Source organism: Empidonax traillii, unplaced genomic scaffold (assembly GCF_003031625.1).
Source record: "Empidonax traillii isolate 1590-97213 ecotype Southwest subspecies unplaced genomic scaffold, ASM303162v1 scaffold262:size680716, whole genome shotgun sequence".
NCBI classification, from domain to species: Eukaryota; Metazoa; Chordata; class Aves; order Passeriformes; family Tyrannidae; genus Empidonax; species Empidonax traillii.
Genome location: NW_020955455.1, coordinates 444,244 through 469,038, shown reverse-complemented (window position 1 = coordinate 469,038; position 24,795 = coordinate 444,244). Strand labels below are relative to the sequence as shown.

Below are 24,795 nucleotides of genomic sequence, written 5' to 3'. Positions count from 1 at the left end.
CTCACCAACTGTAAACTGAAGGATGAATCTTGCAGCTCTGCTCTACTCTGTTGTTAAGCTCTTATTGCAGACAGCACTTCTAAGCAAATGTTCTCTTAACCATATATTGCTCATAATGTCAGGACCAGTGCAGAGCAATCCAACCCTCAACAGGGCAATTCCCACACCCTGGAGATTGCTGGCACACTGTAGGAGGGGAGCAGTTCCCCAACACTGTCCTCCCAGAGTATCTAAAAGCTGAGGAAGCTGCACAGACTGGTTTGAGTGTTGGTATTAGATGAATAGAGAGAGGAAGAAGGTCCCTCAGTGAAAAATGACAACCAGGAAGCACTGAAGAAAACCCAAGGACAGTGGAAGCCTGAGGCAGATGGTGATAGGGCCAAGGAGGAAGCTGAACCAAGAGTCTGTGAGAGTTGCCGTCAGGGGGATCAGAAAGTAGGGATTGTTTCCCCATGCTTAAAAACAGGTGTAAAAGCTGACACACGAGTGGAGCTTATATGATTCCCAGGCACGTGGGACAGCTGTAATGTTTCCACACTAGGCTGATTTCAATGGCAGAAAAGGGCTAACATTGATTTAATGTCAATAAATTCTCACTGTTACTGTAACACCTTGTTGTCTCTGAGTGCTTACAGTTTGATTGTTCAACACACAAGCTAAAAAAAAAAAAAGCCATAATCAAGAGAACTGAGGAGTTCAGGAGTCTTTAAACCTCTTAGTATACAGCTATGCGGCCTGTTTCAAGCTGTGATTACCTCTTTATAGAGCTTTAAATCTCTCTCTGTAATGCTGCCTGTCAATTCCCTTACCATTTCAATAAGATCAAGAGTGGAAGTAGATTTAATAGATTTTTAAACCGAGAAATAATCATAATGCTTCACACAGCTTCAGTCTGTAACCTCAACACACCAGTGACTCTTCCTGGAGCTAAAACACATCTTTCCCTAAAAGGCAAGGTGTCTTGACCTGAAGAGGTTTGAGGGATGTTGACAAGTTAGTGCCATGCTAAGTGTGTGTGTTCGAGTTCTTGCGTTGTTTTGGTCAGCTGCCAAATCCCATTACGTCTCCTCCTGCTAATTTAAAGAGCCTTTCACCATTGTGAGTCCTTTTCCACATAGGTGCTTTTAGGCTGAAATTAAGTTATATTTTGTTAAAATATATATATTTATATATTAGGTAGGATAGTATTATATACTGTATAACGTATTATATAATATATGATATATACTTAAAATATAGAATATAATTATATTAGATATATAATCAAGTTTAGTTTACTTGTGAGGTGCTAAAAACCTCCTTGAAGATATGTTTCCAAGACCTTAGGTCAACCCTCTTGCTCTTTCCAGGCTTAGTTTACATTTTTCATCAATTTTCAATCAATCAATCAACCAATCAATCAGTCACAGCCCTGGATGTGTGCACTGCAGCTGGTGATGGATTTGCTAATGTTGCTGCCAAACACAGGGCTCTGGTTTCACTCCTGCTCTGAATTTCTGCAGTGAGGCAGTCAGTGTTTGGCTTGGTGTTCCAGTGTTACGCTGGGAGTTCATGCTTTCCTTTACAACCTTCAAGCCCCTCCATCATCCCCAGTCCCAGGAGGCAGATCCAGAGCTGCAGTGGTCATGGGTTTGTGTGGGATTCATAACCACCCCATGCCACCTCGCTTCTGGCCGTGCTGTGATGCTCTGATGGTCACTGCTAAAACAACATTGTGGAACTACTGAGCCATCTGGGTTGGCCCCTGAGACCATCTTGCTGGCAGTGGTATCTACCCGGCAGCACCGCTCACACCCAACACTGACAGCACTATTATCATCAGGAGCTGGGTCACAACATTCCTTGCTGAACCTTGCCACACTCCTTTCTGTCAAGAGAGACCCCTTCCTAGCCACTTTCAAAGATCTGCTGGTCCCAGCTCCCCTTAGCTGAATCCATGCAGGTGTTTTGTAGTGCTTCTTCTTTTAAACATTTTCCAGAGAAAAGTCCGCGTTGAACCATTCATTCAGGTTATAAATAGTATCTTGCAAAAGGTTTACCACAGGTCTGAGTCAAACAGCGCCTGCCAAGTAAGGCTGAAATCTCATGGAGTACTAAGTATGGGGAGCATGACTGTGTTTAAGAGTCTCATCTGACAGACAATCAATTCTTTCTGAAGCGGGAGAACCAGGCCAATTGCAACGCATAAGTTTCCTCTAGGCTCTTCAACCATATCACATAATGTGTGGCATTTCTGTAGCATCTTTCACCCCAATCCACCCAAAACTTTTAAAAACTCAAGGCTTACTCACTCAGGGGGAAGCAGGGACAAAGTACAGTCGGTGGTTTCACCGCAGCCTGCAGAAAGCCCAAAGCACTGTGAAGCACAGGGACACAGGCTGTATGTCTCCAATGAACTTCCAGTGATTTCAAGCCAGGTAAGGGACAGGGATAGAGAGGAGGGGAGACACCAACTGTCTTGCCTTGGGAAACCCTGCTCAGACTGTGACCACAATTATTACAAGTATCCCAGAGATAAGGGGACCGAGGGCTGGATCTCTCTCTGCCAAGCCTCTCTCTCTTTCTTCTTCTGCAGGTAAGCAGTGGTGGTGACCCATTTTCTTGCTGCTTTTCTAAGTCACTGATCAGACTAACCTTAACTTGAAATGAAGGTCTGACTGATTTCAGAAGACTTTGTATACCACGCCAGTCTCTGAAAAATCATGCCTTGCAGCACTTCCCTGGCTATGAACAGGGTAAAAGCACTCTGAAGAATGAAATCTTCCCACACAGGCAAGAAACTTGGAGTTTTCCCTGCCATCACAGAAGGGATATCAGATCCCTCTGCAAGACTTTCTGCTCTACAGTCACCCCAGGATTTCCATCCTCGGGCACTGCACTACAGGCTTGAGCTGCCCCAGGCTCTCCCCGCTGCAGGAGCAGGGCCCACACCCCTCTCCTTTGCAGGTGCTTTAGGCTGGGAAACCTAATGAAGCTGGTCTGAGTGAGATAGCACTTCCACAGCCCTGCCTTTGGCCTTGTGGCAGCAGATAAGCAAAGGTTTCTCAGGATGGGCTTCCCTTTCACTCGTGCAGTCCAAGTTTCCCAGCCCCCCCCTCGTGGGAGCCATGTGGGCTGCAGTGTTTTTACAGCACAGCTTTTCTTCTTGAACAAGCAGGTGTAATTGAAACCCAATCCATCAGCATTTTGCTCAACTCTATTTCAAATCATGAGGCAAAGCCTGGAATGCTTTTTCTTTTTCATTGACATGAAATACACTAAATTATTAATTCCCTGCACTCCTACTGATGTTCTTTAGTTGCCTAGCCCTTGAGTTCATTTTCCTGTCTTAGCAGGTTCCTTTAGTGCAGATCAAAGCAGGAGGCCTAATCCTGGAGAGGGTTGAGCATCCTCCAGTCTCACAGCTGCATTTGCAAAGTAGTTTGTGGTCATTCTGGTTTTGGTGTCTAACTTCTGACAGCAAGTCTACATAATCATCAAGAAATCAGAGGAGGCAAACAAGAAAGCAGAGACTGATCAGTGCATTCATGCTCACTCTGTGTTCCTGAGAAGGAGTCTTTCCCCTTCTCTGCAATCCCAAATCCTCGGGATATCACAGCTGACACCAGCAACCAAATGGGGAAATTTCTGCTCTGGCCGATCAGGGCATGGTTTAGCGTACCCAGACAGCACAGGCTGGCAGGGAGAGGCAGTGCCTTTTATTATCTCAAATGATATATGTCCAGAGAATAAAATACAAGCTTTAGGGCTTGTGCACTTTTCTTCCCAGGTATACTTGTTTGCCTAATAAAGCATATTTTCTGTGCCCACACACTTTGACTTGATTATGGTGTTTGAGACCATCCTGACATAACAGCCCCCTGGCAAGGCAGCTGTTATCACATCAGCTCAACCTAACATCCCTAATCCAAAGCAGTTTCTTGGGGAATCTCAGAGGGTGACAGGGATCCGAAAGCTGAAAAAGGCAAAGGCAGTAACTATTCAAAAAAGAAGAGAATCATAGACCCTTCAGTTTATCGTTACTTTTCAGACGATGAGTAGAACAAGTCAGCAAGCCGTAGGATTACTGAAATGCATCACAACTAACATGGATTTAAACCAAAGAAGTCATGCTGCACCAATCTGATTTCTTTTTGCAGCACTACAATAAACCTTGTGGACAGGAAAGACATAGAAGTCATTAACCTTAACCACAGGAAGACTTTGCCATTGTCTCCCTTGATATCCTGCTCCTGAAGTGAGACAGCACATCTATATAAAGTGGGTAGAAATTGGTAAAACCCAATCAATAGCTGTGCCCAGAGCTGTCAGCACTGAGCTCTGTGCAACTCCCACGGCTCTGCAGCCTGGAGGGGACCTGGTCAGATTTACTATCAGTGCTTGGACACCAGGACAGACGGGAAGGCTGCAGGTGTCCCGGAAGGCAGGACTGGAATTGGAAATTACTTTGTTGGGCCAGAGATGTGACCTGAAAAACCTGTATGTGATTTAACAAGGACAAATGAAACATATTGCAACTGAGCAGGGACAATACCCTGCAAAAATACAGGGAGGGAGTGTTCTGCCATCAGGGCTAGAGGCATAATCACCTGGATGGGACCTGGCACTCCCATGGAGCTGTGAAACAGTCAGCTCTGCCACCACAGAGGAACAGGAGCACCATGGCCAGTCATGTGAAAGCATCCCTTTGTGCTGGGGAGGGCAGTAGGAGAGCAGCACCCACAGGACATGGTGCAGCTCAGGCACAGCTCATGGGTTGTGGTCTGGGAGACAATGAGAAGGAGATTTCAGTCCAGCAGGTGGGAGATGGAAACACAACAATGTCCAGGCAGAACAGGTCTCTGCACCGACCAGGACCCCATGAGGGGTGAGGAGCTCAGACACACCCCAGATGAGAGCAGTGGGATCACAGGCAGCTTCCTGGTGAGAGTTGGGAGCAAAAGAGATCAGGGGATGTTTGCTCTAAGGCGGCCTCACACAGTTGGTGTCTGGCATCCCATCTCACAGAATCAGTCAGTGAATTGGAGCATAACAGTTTCCCTCCCGGAGAACCTCGGAGCTGCGTTGATTGCAGCCGTCGCTGCCTCTCCCGCAGCCAGCGGGAGGTAAGGCAGCCCCTCTTCTCCTCTGCTTCACAGGGCTCTTCCTTTTCTCCACAGGATAAAAATAATCCTCTTGCGTCAGTTCCATCACCATGAGCACCAAGACATTTTATTCATTCCTTCTCTTCTCTCATTTAAACAATTCTCCACTGAGCCCATCAAATTAACTTGAGCAAGGGACATTTGTTTGGCCTGCCTGCAGGCACAGGTGTCTCCCTTTCTTTTCTTTTGGAGGAGGTTGATAGGTGGCATGAGGTGGGGAGAGGCTTGGGAAGGGCTGGGAGCAGTGCGATGGTTTCGGTCAGGACAGGCAGGGGCAGGGAGGGCTGCAGGTAAATGCACCCAGTGTCAGAAAACACACAGGTGAAGTCTGAAAGTGGAGGGTTTTTCACAGCAATGCATTTGGGATGTGTTTTACAATGACACAGACGCAACCAGGGAGCTGCCCTCTGTGTCTCCCCAGGCAGCCTCAGGCCTTTCCAGCTCAGGCCGGTTGTTTGGGGAAGGCTGTGTCAGGCTCTGGCAGTGGCTCAGGAGCAGTTACAGGACTGTGCCAGATATCAAGCTGTTCCCCTGGCCCTTGTAGCTGCATTTCTTCCTATTCCATGTCATGACAAATTTCCTGCTTTTGTCAGTGCAGCAAATACCACCAGGTTTTGCAATGAGGGACACTGTCCAACAGCGCCCCGTCAACTCCCAGAGACAAGGTATGTAAAATTACAAGTAAGGAGAATTTGAAGAGCTCAAAGAAGAGTAAAAGCCCACCTTCTCCAAGCTCTGGAGCATTGCTTGGTTCAGTGAGGCAAGGCAAAAACACGACTGGGATGGGTCTTGAACACGAAGACCAGTGTCCTGTTCTCCATCCCTGCTGAGTGAGTTCTCAGGCGCTCAGGACAGTGCAAAGCCATGACCTGGGGAGAACTAGTTACATTTTTGCACCTTAATTGCATGACCAGCCCAAACGGAGGCCAAACCAACCCCTGTGGAGGTGCAGAGCCAACAGGGAGCTGCTCACATGGGCCAGGACACCCATGGGATGTGTGCTCTTCCCTGCTTGTGCCAAGATCCAGCTTCTCGTCCATTCACCTCATACCACTGCCACATCTTCCCTCTGTGTCACACCTGGACCTGCACTCTTATCTTCCCCTTCTCACTCCTCTGTCTGCCACACTGGACAGGGCCAAGGTGGGATTACTGGGCAGGAGTGGTAACAGTGTGCACATCATCGCTGTGTCTGCTGGCTGTGAGTGAGTGGGTGTCTTTTGGTGCCCCGCTCCACTTCCTAATTTTCACGAGTTCTCCAGTGACCTGGCTGGCCCAGCTTGAAATCTTGGCCTTGATAGTCTGTGACTTCCAAATGTCAGGCAGGAGGCAAGAGAGCCTGCTGGCAGCTGGGCCCTGGTGGGACAGGGTTGTCCATCAGTGCACCCCAACTGCAGCTCCTTCTCGAGGTGTGATGGTATTGGATGTGTTCCAAAAGCACCCAGCAGTAAAGAAGCACAGAGAACAGCCTGTAGGACAGCAGATCCATGGGGTCTCTCAGGCCCCAGCCACCACTTTGCACTTTGTCCCCATGATGAGTCCTTGCCTTGTCCTAACACACTCCTTGGCTCAGGCACTGAGCTAACAAGCTTTCCTCCTCCACACCCCTGTGCAGAGCCAGGGCACAGGAATAGCTGCACTCCTGAGAGCTGCTTGGGCCTCTCTGGCAAAAAAATAGCTCACCCTCAGATGACCTGGAGGATAAGCACCCACATTACTTCCTTCATCAGGCCACTTTAATCAGTTCTGGCAGGGGGCTGAGCATCGAATCGTCACTGCAGGGAAGGCTGCAGGCTGAGACCTGCACTCACACCCCGCCATTGCTGGGGGAATGAGAGTCTCCCAAAAAAGCCTCCAGCCCTGGCTCTGCCAAAGGCATTCCTTGAAAATAGTTTATCCCACGGGGGTGTCCCTCTGCCTTCGTACTGGGGCTGTCATTCAGGCAAAGAACTGGTGATTTCTCAGGATCCCCCAGTTTTCTGGAGGGGATTTAAGTCATCTGCATGGAAACAAATGCACAGAGAACAGATTGAAGCAAGAAAAGGAGGACAGGTGAGCCAAGCATCCCATAAGGCTGGGCAGTGCCTCTCTTGCCACAACATTGTGCTGTGTGTGTGCCACCTCCTCTGCTGCCATGGCTTTCTGCCAAGGCACTGGAGAAAGCTGAGACTCTGGCTCAAAGAGGAGCTGTACGAGCTGAACAGGCGTATTCCGGCAATCACAGATCTAACCAAACTGCAAGTCCTTTGAAAATGTAAGGCAAAGCTCCTTCTCATGCATTAGGCATTTCCCAGGACAGGCAGTAATGGGCTCCTCGGGCTGCAGAGGAACAAAGTCCACACTGCTGGGGCTTGGGGAGCTCTAGGATGGCAGGCACCAAAGTACAGACACAATCTGTGCACAGAGAAGAGGATGAAAAGTCTGCAGACAAAACAGTACTTGTAGCAACATAACAGAACCAGCGGGGAGAAATACAAGGAAAGGTGTAAATAAGGCACCGCTAGAAAACAACTTTGCTTATCCAAATTCAGGTTTCAGTTACTGAGGACAGCAAATCCAACGGATACAAACCAGATTTATATCTAAAAAGTTTTGACTACTATTGATTCCAAAACTAAATCCTCATAGCATTTCTGTCCAAACTGATAGTATTGCAAAATGGAGCAGTCTTGCATCACTTTCAAACATAGGCAAACCTTTATATTACACAGACCTTCAAAGATGAAGTTAGAAAGTCAAAGAGTCCTCTTGACTTCATCAGTATCCCCCTGACAGCACACAGCACCTCACAGGATGAGACTTGCACTTTAGAAATTATTCATAAGTACTATGGAACTTTTGTAAAATGGGACCTTTTCTTGCTTCAGTTGCCAGTGTCTCCATTTAAGATACTAAACACACATCACCTGACCACTGGGAATTGACTTCAGCTTAAAATAACTTGTAAATATGCTGATGTTGTCTCTCCAACAACTGCCAAACACAGCAGCCACAGAAAGTGCCATTACACAACAAAAACAAGGTTGAAGACATGTGGCCAGGAACAGCAAAAAGAAGAAAAACTCCTGCTCTTTACCTTGGGGTTCAGCGTTGCTTCTGTTGCACAGAACTCTCTTCTCCCCTCACTTAGTTTGATGCAACCCAAAAATTATTTCTCCAAAAATGAAGAAAATAGATTTAATGGAGAGAAGATTCAAGTCCCTTAGATCTACTACTGGTTTGTTTGGGTTAGCTATCCAAACAGTGTGAGTATCTAAGGTTGCCACATCTCTGTGTAGAATCCAGAACTCTTTGTAACTGTGGTGTGACACTCTTGGACATCTGGATTTGTGCCGTAGAGCCACTCTCCTGCGAACAGTGACTATGTCCAGGGTGTCCAGGTAAATTTCCAAAGGTTTCTGTTTTGCCTAAGAAGGACTCTAGCCTTCTGGCATATGGACCATCTCACTTCCCAAATAAGAGCTTTCCAGGATTAAATAGTCCTTTCATTTTATCTCAGGTTATGTGAATCTGATGTGGGATGGTGGAGGGATCCTTGGGGGCTGCGAGGGTCTTCCTGTTCACGGGTTTCCTAGCACAGTGGCAGGACAGGAAAGCGTGGCGGGGAAGGAGAAGGTGAAAGGGGCATGGGAGCCTGCTTTTGTCAGTATTCCCTTTGGTAGCTGTTGACTTACAGTCATGAGTCACAGATCTGCATAGCAAAACAGCCGCAGGCCACAAGCAGTGCTGCTCACACCCTGGCAAGCTGCACAACAGTGGTGTGGTCTCTTGCTGGGACCAGCACACGCCGGCAGCAGAGACTGTCAGAGCAACCACCTCCAGCCCCTCCTGCTCCAAGGCAGGCTCAGAGCCACCTGTTCACACACATGTGTCTCCAACCTATTTCTCTTGCAGGCCTCCAGCTCCGGGTCTCCTTCCCGTACCAAAATGACACAGAAATCTATGAATGATCAGGAACAGAGTTTCACAAGTCCCTGGATGCACCCCATGCTCCTCAGCTCTTCCCCTAGCAGTAGAGACAGCAGCTACTTGCAACTAGACTAAGTAACTGGGGAGGGACTGAAAGGAAATAAAAAAGCATTTGCAAGCCTCAGAGTAAGCTATCAAGCTGCAGGTCAGTTTTTATGAGTCCCAAGCTCAGTTGTGTGTACTTCCTTAGCTGGAGGCCAAGCTGCCTCTGGAGGAGGTAGTCCTGATGAAGGCAGGGCACAGCAGCACTTGATGCCAAATTCCTCCAGCACTGCTTGTGCTCTGTGCTTCTGGGTCACTGAGCAATTACCCAGCTCTGAAGAGATGGGAGGAAATCCTCCACTGATTGAGCAGCACAGCAGCACTGAGGGAATCTCAACTAGAGAGGAGCATTTGCATGAAAACAGAGGGACTAGGAATTACACCACTAAAAGACCAAAACTTAAGCTGTTTGAAGAGCAGAGACAAGTGCTTTTCTCTCAGAATGAATGAGAGCTGTTGAAATGTAAAGTTAAGGGACCAAATACACTTCTTTCAATGCTAAACTACTGACCTGTCCATAAATGACCTTGGAGAATATATCTAATCTATAGCTTCCCTCCTGAAATACACTCATATGTGGTCACAGACTGTACCTCATGGGGCAGAAGGAGAGAGTTCAAGTTCATCTTTTTGTGCTGTTTGGTTCATTCCTCACACCTCCCCCAGCTACAAGAAAATGCTAAGAACTTAAACAATCTCCTGATCCTTTTGTCCTTCAAGTTTCTCCCTGTTGCCCTAGGTGATGGCAACACAAGGCTACAAAGCAGTGAGGTTCAGGATCAAGAATCCCACTCTCTGTTACCACTGTCCTTGCCTAGTACCTGCTCTGGATCTGAGCTGCATCCCACTGAGACTGGGTATAGGGATGAAACCTGCCTCCCTTACTGAGACAGCACTGTGTGCAGCGGGTGCTGCTGGGGAGTATGAGGAGGAAGCAAATTAAGTCCCAGGAGATCATGAAGGAGGCAATGCTGAGGAGGGGGATAGGCTGAAGAAGAGATTTCAGCCACTGTCCTATTGTCTCCTTTCAATTTTGCACACTTCCACCAATCTTCCCAAAATCCTCTTCTCTTTTTCATCTCCTTAAAACCCCAACATACTCCCACTGTCCATCTCAGTCCCCTTACCCTAACTTATCCCTCCCAGACCCTGCCATCAGTCATGGTCAGAGAGCCACAGTGCTTCAGGAAGCAAAACCCAATGCCCCTCCCTTGTCTGAGCAGCCTTGGGCTGGATTTGGCCAAGGGCAAAAATTGTCAGTGCTGCAAAGATGCAGGGGGGGCACAGGGCGCCTAGAGGTGACACTGTAAGGTGTGATAAGGCATGGGGAGAGCAGAGCAGCTGCCCAGTATGTGCACATGGACAGGAAGGCTCAGAGCCACCCCATGTCCCTCGATTGTTCCCACACCACAGGCAGCTCAGAGATGCACAGCGTTGGTCTCACAGGTGTGTCCTGCACCCTGGAACATGCACAGTCCTGGAATACATGAGCAGCCATGTTCCCCTTCACACTCCACTCATGCCCCTCTGGACCCTGTCCATCAGGATTTACTGCATGGGAAGAAACACAACTGTCCCCGAGGGACAAAGAAAGAGGTGCCTTGCATGTGAAGAAATCAGTAGCAGGAACAGAGACTGAGATAATCATCCTAAATAATCCAAGAAAAATATGCAAGACAAGCATCAGGCCAAGAAGCTGTCTGCCTTCCTGGCCATCAGCCTGGGTACTGGCCAAGAAATTTGCCTTACTCTCAGCAAATTCTGTATTGCAAGCTTTCTTTTCTATTCCTACTCTGCTGTGGTCTCCCAACATTTCTAAAAAACACTGCACATTTTTTTTTTACTATCTTTTCTTTACTTTTAGCATTGACAGGGGTTGTGCCAGGCTATTTTAGCAGTTTATAGAAAACTAAAGCCCATGAGCAGCTACATTCTTCTGACTGTGATGACAAAAGGCTTTAATTTCTTCCAACCCTCGAGTGAAACCCGGAAGGCTCACTAATTAAACAGCTTTGCCCAAAACTGATTATTCTTACAGCAATGCTTCCCTCGGGTGAACTCAGCCACCCGAGGTCGTTAAAAATTAGAAATGATACTTTGTTAGTTGAACAACTCCTGCCTGACATCCGCTGCAATATTTAAGGAGTGCTTGGAGTCCAAAAGTGGCTTGGACGACAGCAGAGAGCCAATTGTTCCTACTGCTGCATCTTAAAATACTGCAAGCATTTCTGTCCCCCACTTCTGAGCGCTGAGTAGAAGGACCCAAACCAGTTTCACCGGCCTACAGGAGCTTTCTGCCCAAGCAGGGCTGGGTGCTCAGGGAGATGGTGTTCAGCATGGCCAGTAGAGGACCATGCTGGTGGTAGTTTGATTGCAAGCACACCTTCAGCAAGCTCTGCTCTCTGCCCCATGGTGGCTCTTCCCACACGGTCTGGGTTCAGCTGTCTTTGCTCCCCCAAGCTCCGAGACTCTTGGAGCTGATGTTTAGCAGCTGGGTAGCGTGTTCCTAGAGGACCCCCAGGAGTTCACACAATCCTCCCAGAGGGTTCACATAATCTAGAGACAACAGCAATAGGCCCGGGAAATCCTCTACCAGGATCACACCTCATGGAAACAAACAAAGCTCACTGCTTTGGGGAAAGAGGATGCCTTTCTCCTGCCCCACAGACTTCATCTGTGGGAGTAGGAAGAGCTCCAGGACCTAAATGACCAGGGCACAGACACAAGGATGCCTGCTGTGCTTGATGTCCCTTGTACATAGGACCTCTGTGCCCTCTGTGTGTCCTTGACACAAGTGCCTGATAGGTGGCAGAGCCCTTGTCTCCAGCTTCCTCTCTACAACAAATGCACCTTTTCCCACGTGCCACTAAATGATTTAGGATGCCAAAACTAGCAGGTTTTTTTTTTTTTTTTTCTTTTTTTTGAAGCTTTTACTGTATGTCTTGGTGAAAGTCATTTCTGAAAATACCACCTGACTGCTTTTGAGAAGTTCCCCCTTCGGCATATTTGTTCTGCCAAGTGTTCATAAATGAGGCTGTGCTAATGTCGCTGACAGCAAAACCCAGACTATTAAATAACACTTCTTAAAGATCCCCAAGTGTTTTACAAACATGAATTAATTAAGTTGCAGGTCAATCCGGAAAATTATTTAAAGAGCTCTTGAACCCTCCCTCCTCGCTCAAGGACATGAAGACAGGAAGCGACCAAGGTCTTATTCTTATCCTCCCTATTTCCACTTATCTACCACACCACCTTTAACTAACAGGCAAAATAGAATAAATTCAGCATGGCTGAAATCCCAAGCTCAGTCTCTCTTTGTAAGCCCTATTTTGTAAGCCCAGCAACAGTTAAGGAATCTGCAGAATATGAAGGAGACAGCACTGTATCTGTTTTTAGGGGAAGAATGGGGTTTGGAATGAAACGTGGCTATTAGGAGTTCTCTCAAAAAAGGTTGATTAGTCTGCTCTTCATACATGTCAAAAGCAGTTGTCCCAGCTGTGTGGGAAGGCAAACCCCTGTGACATCAGTGTGAAACAGATGGGTAGTGGGACCTGCCTGTGCCCCTCTCTGCCCTACCCCTTTGGCACCCTAGATTCTGCCAGACCTCAGCAAAAAGCACCTTTCCATCTCCAAAGGAGCTGACAGAAGCAAGACCAGGCAGCTGAGCTCACAGATGCTGGGCTTGATGTGAAGCACTGCCTGTGGCTTGTCCACGTGGCTGTGGGGCAGGTGTCTCCATGGGTCCTGTGGGGATCTGTGGTGAAGAGAACAGCCTGAAGGTACCCAGGTACTGAGCCAGGCATAGACAGGTTTATCTGCAAGGAGACAGCTGCAGTGTCAGCACTCCTGCACAGTTTTGGATCCTCTTCACTTACAAAAATCTCTGAAGTTCCATAACTGTTAACTCCACTATAGGGACTCCCAGAAAAGAGCGAGAGATTCAGCCATTTTAAAGAGGAAGGCTACTTCTGCAGGGTAAGGGTTTAAAGAGCACATTGGCTTGATCTTTAGGGGAGCCAGGATCAATACTCTGGAAGTACATCTGACTTCCCACAGTGAGATGATACTCTTGCAAACCTGGCTGGAGGCTTGGTGCCAAGGACACAAAGAGTGGTGCAGGCACAGGAAGGAGGTAGACAGGAGGACAAAGTGGATGGCACTGCCTGTTCTGCCAGGGCTTGACTTCCCCCTGTTAAAGCACCCTCATCCACCACCTAAACCGCTCCACCACTTGATCACTTGTGGCACAGAAAGGCCACTGAGCAGGCTGGGCCAGATCCACCACTTTGCCACCATGCTCCCTGTCATCTGTTTTAAATTCTTCTATCTTGGGACAGAACCTGTACAGGAACCTGTACACATAACCAGCCATGCCTGAACATCCCTCCTTCCTCCCCACATGTACAGGAAACATTTAGGTCAGTGTTTAGTGTCCCTTCAAACTCAACCAGGCCAGAAGACAGATAGTTTAATAACATCAGAGCAGCAGAGTCCATTTCCATCCCATTTATTTGTTGCCTGGGATATGGTACCTATTGGTTTAAGGTCAGCAGTAAGGGTCTGAGTCACTCACGAACTAACAGTTTAAATTGTTTTGTTAACAACGTGCAATTTTGCTTCTAAAGAAGGTCAGCAAACAAGATGACAACATTCATACCTGCAGCTGGCCACCAGGAATGGAAGGAGACACTGGAATCCATACCTGAAGGATGGCATGCCATCCAGAGGGACCTGGACAAGCTCAGGAAGTGGGCCCATGGGAATCTCAGGAGGTTTAATAAAACCAAGCACAACGTCCTGCACCTGGGTCAGGGCAACCCTCAGTAACAACCCAGGCATGAATAGACAGAGAGCAGCCCTGCTGAGAAGGACTTGGGGGTGCTGGTGGGTGAGAGGCTGGACACGACCTGGCCATGTGCACTCACAGCCCAGAAAGCCAAACCTGTCCTGGAATGTATCCAAAGCAGAGTGGGCAGCAGGTGAGGGAGGGAATTCTGCCCCTCTGCTCTGCTCCACTGAGACCCCACCTGGAGCACTGCATCCAGCTCTGGGGTCCCCAGCACAGACATTGACCTGCTGGAGTGAGTCCAGGGGAGGCCACCAAGATGATTAGAGAGCTGGAGCACCTCTCCCAGGAGGAGAAGCTGGGAGAATTGGGATTATTCAGCCTGGAAAGGAGAAGGCTCTGGGATGACCTTATTGTGGCCTCCAGTACCTGAAGGGAGCCTACAAGGAAGATGGAGAGGGACTTTTTACAAGTCCATGTAGGGACAGGACAAGGGGGAATGGCTTCACACTGAAAGAGAGCAGGTTTAGATTGGATATTAGGAAGAAATTCTTTACTGTGAGGGTCGTGAGATGCTGGCAAAGGTTGCCCCAAGAAGCTGTGGGTGCCCCATCCCTGGAAGTGTTCAAGGCCAGGTTGGATGGGACTTTGAGCAACCTGGTCTAGTGGAAAGTGTCCCTGACCATGGGAGGGGTTTTGGTACTAGATGATCTTTAAGGTCCCTTCCAACCCAAACCATTCCATGATTCTGACCCACTGCACAGTATTGCTGGCTGCTGTTCAGCCCACAGCTGGGGCGTGGAGTGGAGGAGAGCAGCCACATTTATGTGTGTGTGACCCATTTCCACTGCTTAAGGCCTTGTGCAACAAGGGTCCATGGCAGACACTGTGCTCAAGCACACCCAGAAAGGACTCATTCCTCCCCACAGTTCCCACAGCTCAGCCCCAAACAAACTGCCATGCTAATGTTTTCTGTGCCCTCTAAGCACATGGAAAGAGTCACATTTCCAGTGGCATCCAGCTGAAGAAACTTTCTCAACATCACTCTGAAGCCTGTGGAGTGACACTAGTGTGATTAGTTCTGGCCAAAGACCCTGCCTAATACAGTGGATTAGTAGAGTATATAAAACATTTGGGAGTATATAAATAAAAGATGATCATCTTGAGAGATTGCTTTCTTGGATTGGTTCTAAAAAGTCTGAAACCTAAAGACTCCACTTAACAACAGACAACTGGATACGAGTATTACAAGAGCTCAGAAAGGACACTGCATTTACAGCAATTCAACTCATAGCTGGATGAAGACCAGAAAAAAAGTCCAGTAATGGATCTGTGTGAGAGATATCATCATCCTTCACAACAGGCCCTCACAGCTGGGTAGGAAAAGAAAGTTCACCAACTCAGAGAGGCACATGCACCTCATTGCTGTCACTTGAGATAAGGATCCAAAGTCTTCTCACATGTTCAAGGACACTGCTTGCTCATTTACGGAATAGTTGACATGGTGGTCAGGAGACAGGCTTTGATGCAGGACAGGCAGCACAGGTTCTGTGGGAGGACTTGGGGAAGAGTTGTGTTCTCCTTTACTTGTTTACAAAGAGCTCTGCAAGTAGAACCCAAAGCTCAGAAAATATGTAAGCTTTGGGAAACAAATGAACCTCTGCAGTGCTTCTGGACCAGAGCTTGTCTGAATCACGGTGAGAAAGTGCCCATGGACAGCAAAACCTTTTCCCACCAGTCCCTGCTCCTGCTCAGGAGCAAACTGAGTCTTCCTACTCATACTGGAACAGAGGCATGGATTTAACATCCTATCCAAAAGGTTTGAGGTAACTGGAAGGACCTTGCTAGAGAGAGCAGCTTTTCCAACACCATTGGAGTGAAGGAGAGGGGACAGCGACAAGGCATGAAGAGACCTGTTTGGTACCTCCATGAGGGGAATGCAGCTTATCCTTACCTTGGGCATCTTGCGCAGGTTGGGAGAGAGCTTCAAGGAGGTGACGAGGCCTCGTTCATCTCCGACAATGACAATAGGGAAGACAGGATTAAATTGGATGTGGGTTGTTTTATTTTTCTTCCCGTCCACCACTACCTGCGTGCAGAGAGCTTGATGCTTATTAATGTTCAGATCATACACATGGGCCTGGGGAAAACAAAAAAGGGCAAAGAACACAAAACAGATTAATTAGGCATGAACATCCCTCAGTAACAGAGTGCTGGCTGGAGAAATCGGAGAGAAAAGGTCCCATGGAAGAAACATCCCAGTCTCAGCACACAGTTACCATCTGTGGTCAGGGCCGTGGTTCTCATTTAAGTAACCACTTTAGCAGCTCATGAGGGACTGTCCTCCTCCTGCAGGGTCTCATGGAGCAAGGACCACTTCTCTGCTGCAGGTGCAAGCCTTGGCAAGGCTCCAGCTGATCCAGGCTGGAGAAGGCTCAGAGCCAGCACTGCTAACTCCACAGGTCCTAATCTCCCTTCTCAGTGCAAGTAATGAGACAAACAGGTGCTAAACAAGAGTTTAACACAGACTGATGCCCAAAACAGGGAATGCTGTCAGAAGTTCTGATTGCTGTTTATCACAGAGCGTTCTAACATTTCCAGCTTAATAATAACAATAAAGACTCAAACCAGTAAGTAATAGGGAAATGATGGGAACAAAGTATGATTAAGGGTGTATCCTGAGATAATGCCAGGGAAGCAGAGAGAGGACAGCTCTGTTGGCAGCCCAGTCCAGCTGCTTCAGACGCTACACCTGCACACGTCCTTCTCCCACAGCATCGAGAGAAATGCCAGGTAAAGATCTGCCAAATGGGAAAGGTGAGGATGGAGGGAAACAGACCTGAAGATCCACTCAGGCAGGATTCCCACTGGCATGTACCTCAGTCCACTGATACAGCAGTGACACAGATCTGCCACATCACCAGCTGTGCATGATAATTCAAATTTCATTACAACTCCAGAGGGAGCAGTGGCAGTTACTCGAAAGAATGTATTATCTCCCAATAATTGCAATTCGCTCCTGTTATTGATACAGACTGCATAGGCTAATAAAACATGATGTCCCTCTCTTCCCCAGAGCTGAGGCAAGCAGTCTGCAGCATGGTGGACTCCCACCTGGTGTCCACTGTGAAATTTTCAGCCTTACATTTCTCTTTCCTTTTCTGTCTTCAGAAAAACTAAGGAAGTGAGTATTTTACTCTAACAAGTATAGTGGGAATGTAGGGGAAATTAGGACTGAACTACTTGTACAACTCCTGACAGCTGTGACTTTTTTATCAGCACTTAAGAGATAGAGGAACCATATAATTTCAACAGTATGCCATGCTCACAATTTGAATCTGAAATCGAACAGTGCTACCCTACAAAAACTTATTCCAAATAATGTGGAAGGTTTTGTATCAAATCAATGTATTTACCTTTGCATTACACAATAGTTTTATCAGAAACCACGTATAGCAAAGAGCTGGGCCACGTGCAAGCAAAAGTTTCATGAGCTGCTCTGTGTTCATAGGCCTAAAAGCCCTATGCCAGTAGCGATTTGTGATGTCCTTGGTCTGGCCAGAACAAAGATTTTACCAATTCAAAAAACAAGAAGAGGAAGACTCCTTCCAGACTGAAGTAAAAGAAGACTTTTCCAGATGGTAAAGTGCTTGAAAAGTGGACAGGATTCTCAGACATACTTTGAAGAAATTCACGACAGTGTAACTCCAGAAGGCAATCAGCCACAGATGAGGATCTGCAGTTTGGAGAGCATTTCTGCAGTCAACAAAAGCATAGGTGAAAGCATGGCAGCATTTTTATCTGCTCAAAATATCAGATGCCAGCATTAAATACTAAATCTCAACCTGACACTTGAGGTCTCAGAGCCCAGCAAAGGTAATTCCAATTTCCTGCCCCTAGACATAAATAACGGTGGCTGTCCTGGCTTGTACTTTACACCTGCTGTCTTACCCATATCTCTGAAAAAGAACACGCACTCTTTCAAGCCTATCAGTCTCCCATGACCCATGACACTCACTAAAGATCTAATTTCTTGCCTTCACAGAATACACTTTTATTAATTTAGTAACCTAACAGCCTGGGAAATTCCCTCTGCTTGAGTAGCATTATTTAATCTAGTAAAAAAAAAAAAAAAAAAAAAAAGCAATAGGGAGTTAGTGGCCAGGTTTCTTTTTGGCAGCTAGGTCTGCACTGCTCTGTGTAAGGCTGTCACTGTATCCCACCTGCACATCCTGCCCAGCCCTGCACTGGAGAAAGACAGCATGTCCAAAGGCTTAGTGCTGGAGTGCTGAGCAATTTAAATTACTCTGGGTGAGGCTGTTTTTCAAAAATGTCACGGAGAGCCGAGACAAGCACAATGCCTGGGATGAGAACTCGAAACCATCAGCAATGTGGAGAAGGTCAAAAGCAAACAAGTTTATGAATGTTCCTACTATAAAGCTCCTCTTTTATGAGCTTCTAAACAAATGGGCTTGTTTTCCTTTGCCAAGGGAATCATGGAAAAGAACAAACTATTTCAGTACTTCAGCTGGAAACATCAGCCTCATATCAGCTGTCAGACGCAGCAGACGGAGGGGTGGGCCACAGGCACCAGGAAGGACTTCAGAGGCTTTGATTTAAAGGCTTACAGCTACTCTCAGAAGAGGGGGAAACAGGATCAGACCAACACTGGTTTTGGTGCTTTGGGAACGCCATAAAAGGGGCACAGGGCTTTCCACAGCACTTGAGGCAGGTTAACAGTGCTGCAAAGCAGCAGAGCTATATGTGACCAGCACCACCTGCAGAGCTGCCTTGGGCTTTGGGCAGGGCTTTCTGCCCAAATAAAGAGAGACTGAAAACCTTCAGTCTCAAGGAGACTCCCACATATACGAGCTGCCCTGCTGGCTCAGGTCCTGGGACTAAGGACTATAGAGTGGGATCCAGCTGGATCTCTCAGAGTTTATGACCCAGTGAAGAGTAACTGTTGCAGTATGCTTGTGGTATAGAAAAGTATGCTGAAGTTGTAATGATTGTTTAAAGTGAGCATGCTTCCAAAATGGTGTAACTCTTTGTGTAACCTTTCTTCTTCCCAAGATCCCTTACCTGTATCCTTGGAATGCCTAAGAGATAACTGGGAGCTCATCTATTGGTTGTTAACCCTTTGTTATCATTGGTTGTTTGTAAGACCTCCTGGACTCCCAGTAGTCACTTTGTGATCCCCCCCAAAGGTATTTAAGCTGTTACCAGAACAATAAAACTCTCTCTGCCTGCTTCTCCCTGCCTGCTGCAGGCACCCTGGTCTCTTCTGTGGGGGCCATGAGGTGCCATGGGGTGAAGGGGGGAGGGAAGGGGTAAAAGGAAAGGCCTCTTGCCTGGGGTTCTCTCTCCCCATCCACCTTCAACGTTCGTCAAGTAACCATGGTCCACAGAAGTGCTGCCCAACTCCACGTGTGATTCGAGTATCAGATTCAAGGGGAGCAGGGTGACCAGAACCAGAGCCACATCCAACTGCTCTCCATGGAGCAGAAGTTCCAGGGAAGGAACTCACCCAGCAGCACCCAGATGAGAACTAATACTCAGACATTGTCAGGCTGCTGGTGCAAATGGGCATTTTTACAGGGGTTCTTATTTGTATCAGTATCCTTTTAGAGCTTATAAACCAGTGAATAGCCCCCGCTTTTCTGCCAGCTCTGCACTCCACTTCTCATGCTGCCTAGGCTGGTCCCTCACTGCAGGTGCTGAGACCTGGGGCCATCACACTTGCTTATCCACACAGCAATACAGAAACCTCTGATTTTCAGCCCTCAAAGAGTGTTTCCATTTTGGTTTATGTCAGCAGAGAAGGGAACAGGAGCCTCCTTACAATGAGCTTGTTTCTATCATTCTTCAGATCCCGTAGAAGCAAGTCAGGAACCTGCAGGATCTGGAGCTCTACTACTTGCAGACCACAGCAAATACCTTCTATTTTTTTCTGTTAATAATCTAAAAATACAACAGGTAAGGGCATTTAAGTTCTTCTTTACCAATTCCTTAGGAACAATATGTGGTCACTTGTTCAAAGGAACATAGATCAGACTCCAAGAACAAGAAAACTGGAAAGAAGCATAGAGAGGGAGGTAAAAAAAATCTGAAAAATGTCTGAAATAAGAAAGTGCAAGAACTCTTTTCTGCTTCCCTCAGCTTAAGTGCAGGGGGATAAAGCTCTGGGCAGTAACCAATGACTCCAACAGCGATTTTATTTATGATCCCTTTAAACCTCCATACCAGTTCCAAAAAAGCACAGGAGAATATGTTCCACCTTCCAGGCAAAGCCCAGGCTGCTGAGTTAAGCAGTTCCTTGCAGCATGGGGATTTATGAGCTGCCATCAACAACAATCAAAAGAAACCTAGACCCACACTACCAAAGTGCTGGACAGTCTGGTGTAGATATGCCAGGCAGATGCTCAAAGCAAGCTTCCTGATGGAAGGGCATCAACTCAGACATACAACTTCAGTAGTCCCTGAAAAGCAACACTGAATTTAAGCAGATTCCCAGCTATCTCTAAGGTGGGACCAGGTGAATTCTGCAGTTTTTGATGGTTTTTGTCCAATAAGAACAATTCTAAACTACCATCACAGTAACAGCAGAGCCTCCATGCCTGATGTACAGGCGATAATGGATTTAAGTCTACTGTGTTACAGTCGCAGAAAATATTTGACATAAAGAGATTCATTCCTGACTCCCAAACACCCAGAGAAAAAAATCCAGTTCAGTTGCATCCAGACCAACAGCTCTACTGTCAATGAATCATGTGAATGCATGTCGTCTCCCAAAATCCAGCTGTTCCCCACTGAGGCTTCACATAGCTGCACTGTAAGGATGGCACAGTTCATGTCCAAGGCTAGTACCACAGCTCCAGCACCAAACCATGTTCAGAATTTTTAAACAATTCATTTTTCCCCACCTGCTCTACAAACTGCACTTACAGCCTGAAAGCCAGCCCAGGATCTCATGTGCTCAGCAGCTCTGAGCTCTGGAGCCCTCTGTCCGTATACCCTACGTCACCCCCTGCTCTGCAGCACCAGGAAGGGAAGAGCAAAGGGATATTCAGGGGAGCTGGACCCTCCAAACAGCAAAACTTCTCTGCCAACAGAACAAACTACTTGACTTTTGTGGCCCATGAAGAAGGGAGCTGAAGAGCCACCCTGCCTTCATTTTATGCCTCAAATCCCTGCTGGGTCTGCAATGGCTGCAGCATTCACTGTCCTCTTATTCCAGCCTTACAAGCCTTCACTCCCCAGCAGAGGTCTGGACAATGCTAACATTTTCAAAAACAACCTGATGGCAACCCGAACCAAGGCTGGGGATATATATATATATATATATATGTGTGTGTGTGTAAAAACAAGGCAGATGTGCCTGGTAACTTGGCAACAAAGAGCAAAAGGTGAGGGGTAATTTAATACCATGCTGTCCTTTACCAGCTGACATCTCTTTCAGTGCTTGGCTTTCACTGTCCTTTGTGATCGATTTACCTAATTTTCATGACTGAATCATCCATTTGCGAATTCCGGAGATGATTTGTTTCAAACTCTCAGGTAACATTTTTAACAAATAGGCAGGCCATCCCCAGACTCTCTCAGGCACCAAGACAGCTGCTGGAGCATCCCAAAGGCACTGGGCAGGCAGGGCAGCCACAGCTTACATCAAGCTGCCATGAGGTGAAGGCCTTACTTTGCACGATTTTTATACTGCCAACTGTAGCCAGAAGTGCTTCCAATACAGATAATTTTCTCTGGGAGGACACTTTTCAGTTACAAATGAGCACTGTAAGATGGTTCTTAGTCCCTCTGACACCCAGGGCATTCAGGGTCTTGGCAGGAAGAAAGGAGAACTGATTCAGAAAACATTCATTGCCTCCTTGCTTCTGCAATGACAACACAGGAAGCCTGGTCCAGATGTCCTTATCTTAAAACTCATGGGCTTTCACAGCACTTTCTGGTTACTGGTGAAAGAACAGACCACAGCTCTGTTCCAGGTATGTTCAGAGGCACCATCGAGCTTGGAGGATGATCAGCATCTGTGAAAGTTAATTTTTGAGCTGAGCCAGGTGAGTTTTGCCAACCAAGAGCTAGCTGCGTGTCCTGGGGTACGGGAGAGGGCTCAGCACATCCCTCTGCCCTGCAGCCTCCCATCCCACTGCTCCCAGGCGCGTGACACAGCAGGGAAAAGAACGCCTGTGTCACCTGACTTAACTGTGGGAGCTGCTTCACTGTACGGCCTTCTCATCTCTCCTCCTCATTCAGTAAGAACTGGGTCATTCCCAATTTGATATGGCAGGAAAACAGCATCAGCCTCAGCTGATTTGACTCAGCTCCCACGAGTCAGTAAGAAATCAAAGCCTCAGCACGGAGAAGAGCTTCTGTTCACTCAGACAGGCTGAGGAGCATTTGGCCTCTTTTTGAAATGTTGAGATATTCTTTAACAGGGAAGTACTTGTTTATCCAAGCTAACTTCCTTGTCTGTCACCACTTGTTCCAGCCCAGCTCTGCTCTGAAAGCCTCCACGATTAAGATAATTTCCTTCTTGTCTTGGTCCTGCACACTTCTGAATCCTGTTATCTAGTGCTAAATAGCTGACACAGCCTATCCCTGAGCTAGCTGCACTTCAGTTTGGTCTAATAGGATTCTTTTATGTTGCCTGTGACTATTATTTTTTCCTCTTTAACATTAATATCGTGCTTTAGAATGAATCACAAAGACTCCTTCTACTCTTCATGTTAGTAATAAAATCAATGTTACTTTTCAAATCTCTTCTGAAAGGTGAAAGTCAAACACAGAAACTAATCTGTGCTGAACTCGTGTACTAACCAGGCTGAGAGCAGCTGCAATCCCTCCTGCACAACAGAGATGACCCTTCCTTCCAGAGTATACAAAGTCCAGCCTGAACTCAGGTTGTGCTCGTGGAGTGACTGTCCCCTGCGTGTCCCAGGTTTGGCTCAGCAGAACGGAGTTAGCAAGAGCATGGCAGCACAGGCAGGCCCCAGCCACAACCTCCCTCAAGGTCCTAGTGCTTCCCCAGTTAGTGCTCACTTAATATTGCACATTTAGTTTGTGCCTTTATTGAATTTCATCTCACTGATTGCAAATTGCTGCTGAGGCTGTCACGCTCATTTACAATTTCAGCTCTGGCACTAAAGCACTCATAAGTCCTGCCTGCTTAGTCCCCTCACAATCGCTGCTGGGTTTCAGTGCCAGCCCAGTCCCCAGAGCATCCCTGCACATTCTGTTGAGGATGATTTTCATCATGTCACATCCACCTGCTCTCCTGCCTTGCAGTTTGCTTATGAACTTGTGCCAATCGTGTTTCTGAAGTCAACCTATAGGCATGTGTTACATCCCCTTCCTCTGATCTACTGGGCCTGTTACTCTCAAAAATAGATTAAACCAGTTTCGCGTGATATGGCCTTACTAAAGCCTCACTAGACTGCCTGTTCCTTGATCTACCAGTGATTACAAATAGAACAATCAATGATTTGTCCCAGGATCTTCGTGGGATAGTGCATTTAGGCTGGCTAATCTCTTCTGCACTGTTGTAGTCCTGAATATTCGGCAAAGAGTTTTTCTTCCAGTCTTCCCTACTCTTCCATCCCATCACAAATACCTGATGAAGAATAGGGAAACTGTTTTGGCTGGTCCCTTAAGTGTTTCAGGACAAACCTCCAAGGCTGTGCTATGTGAATACACCCCAGCTGTGCCAGTCCTCATGTGCTCTCTCTACTGTGACCGACAGCACAGTCCCTGAGATCAGACTGAAACTCCGTCCTCACATATTATGACCAAGCTCCATCTTGCCACACGTTGGCAGGGTCCTGGCTATGCTCTGCCAGGGAGAGTCAGCGCTGGAGGCTGGGGCATGGGCAAAGGCAAGCAATTGCACAAGGAAGAGCAGCATCATGTCTGGTGGGAGAGGCAGTCACCGCTCTCTGTCACCTGCACCCCATGGCAAGCAGGCAAAGCTGTTCATAAGGCAGATATTGAACTGTCGTGGTTTGGAGACTGGCATTTAAAATGAACCAGCACAGATTTCAGGTCATTATAAAATGCCAAGGAATAAAGATCAAGGCTCAGGAGCTGCTGTCTCTGTACAGAAGGATGGGGCAGACAGTTGGAGGCTCTCAGGGGCCAAAACACCAAAGGTCCAAATTTGAAAATTCAAACTGGTAATTCAAAACCATTCTTAGCAGTGGCCAGTAACAAAGAGCAGAGATGGGCAGCTTTATAAACTCTTGCAGATTCTCCTGACGGACTCTGTGCCTCCAGCAGGCTTTTATGCAAAGTCTAATAGGTAAATCATCAAACAAAAGATTTTGAGATGCTGTCCAAGTAATTTTTTCACTCACATGTGTTCATGAAGCAGAAAAGGGAAAACTTGGTTCCTGTGTGACCTTTAGGTTTTGCAGCAGAAGACAGTGAACAGTTTTACAAGAAAACAACCACTTCTGCTGTAAATACAATTTCAAAGTCATTTAAGAAAGCTCCTGCCCACTTCAGCCTACTCAAAGGTCCTTCTGGGTGACAGCAAAGAGACTTGTGCTCATTTACTGCTTTTACACCCCACTAATTCCCTGGTCATGGTGCAAAGAGCCAGGGAAGATTTTGTACCAGCCCTGCAGAGCTAGTGGTGGCCCCACAAGGCATGGATGAACTCCATGGGCTACTGCAGAAGGGTAGGAAGAAAGACTCAGACGCAGCAGGAACACCTGTAGTCATGTTCATTGTCCTGACACCCCTGGGCAAAAGCATGAACTGATGCTGAGAGGTCTGCTTTGACCTCTTTGCTTCAATTCATGCCCTAAAAGGAGAGGCAGGATTAAGCCCAAAATACCCAGTGAA

At 47.2% G+C, this 24,795-nt stretch overlaps 1 protein-coding gene across 1 annotated transcript in view; it reads right to left on the bottom strand.

The window, feature by feature from the left end:
- The window catches only part of DNAI1 (dynein axonemal intermediate chain 1), a 143,579-nt gene that overhangs the window by 13,566 nt on the left and 105,218 nt on the right, over nt 1-24,795 (bottom strand). Inside the window, exon 19 of the mRNA XM_027889388.1 lies at nt 15,896-16,081. Coding sequence (XP_027745189.1) covers nt 15,896-16,081 — 186 coding nt within the window. The remainder of the gene's footprint in view (nt 1-15,895; nt 16,082-24,795) is intronic.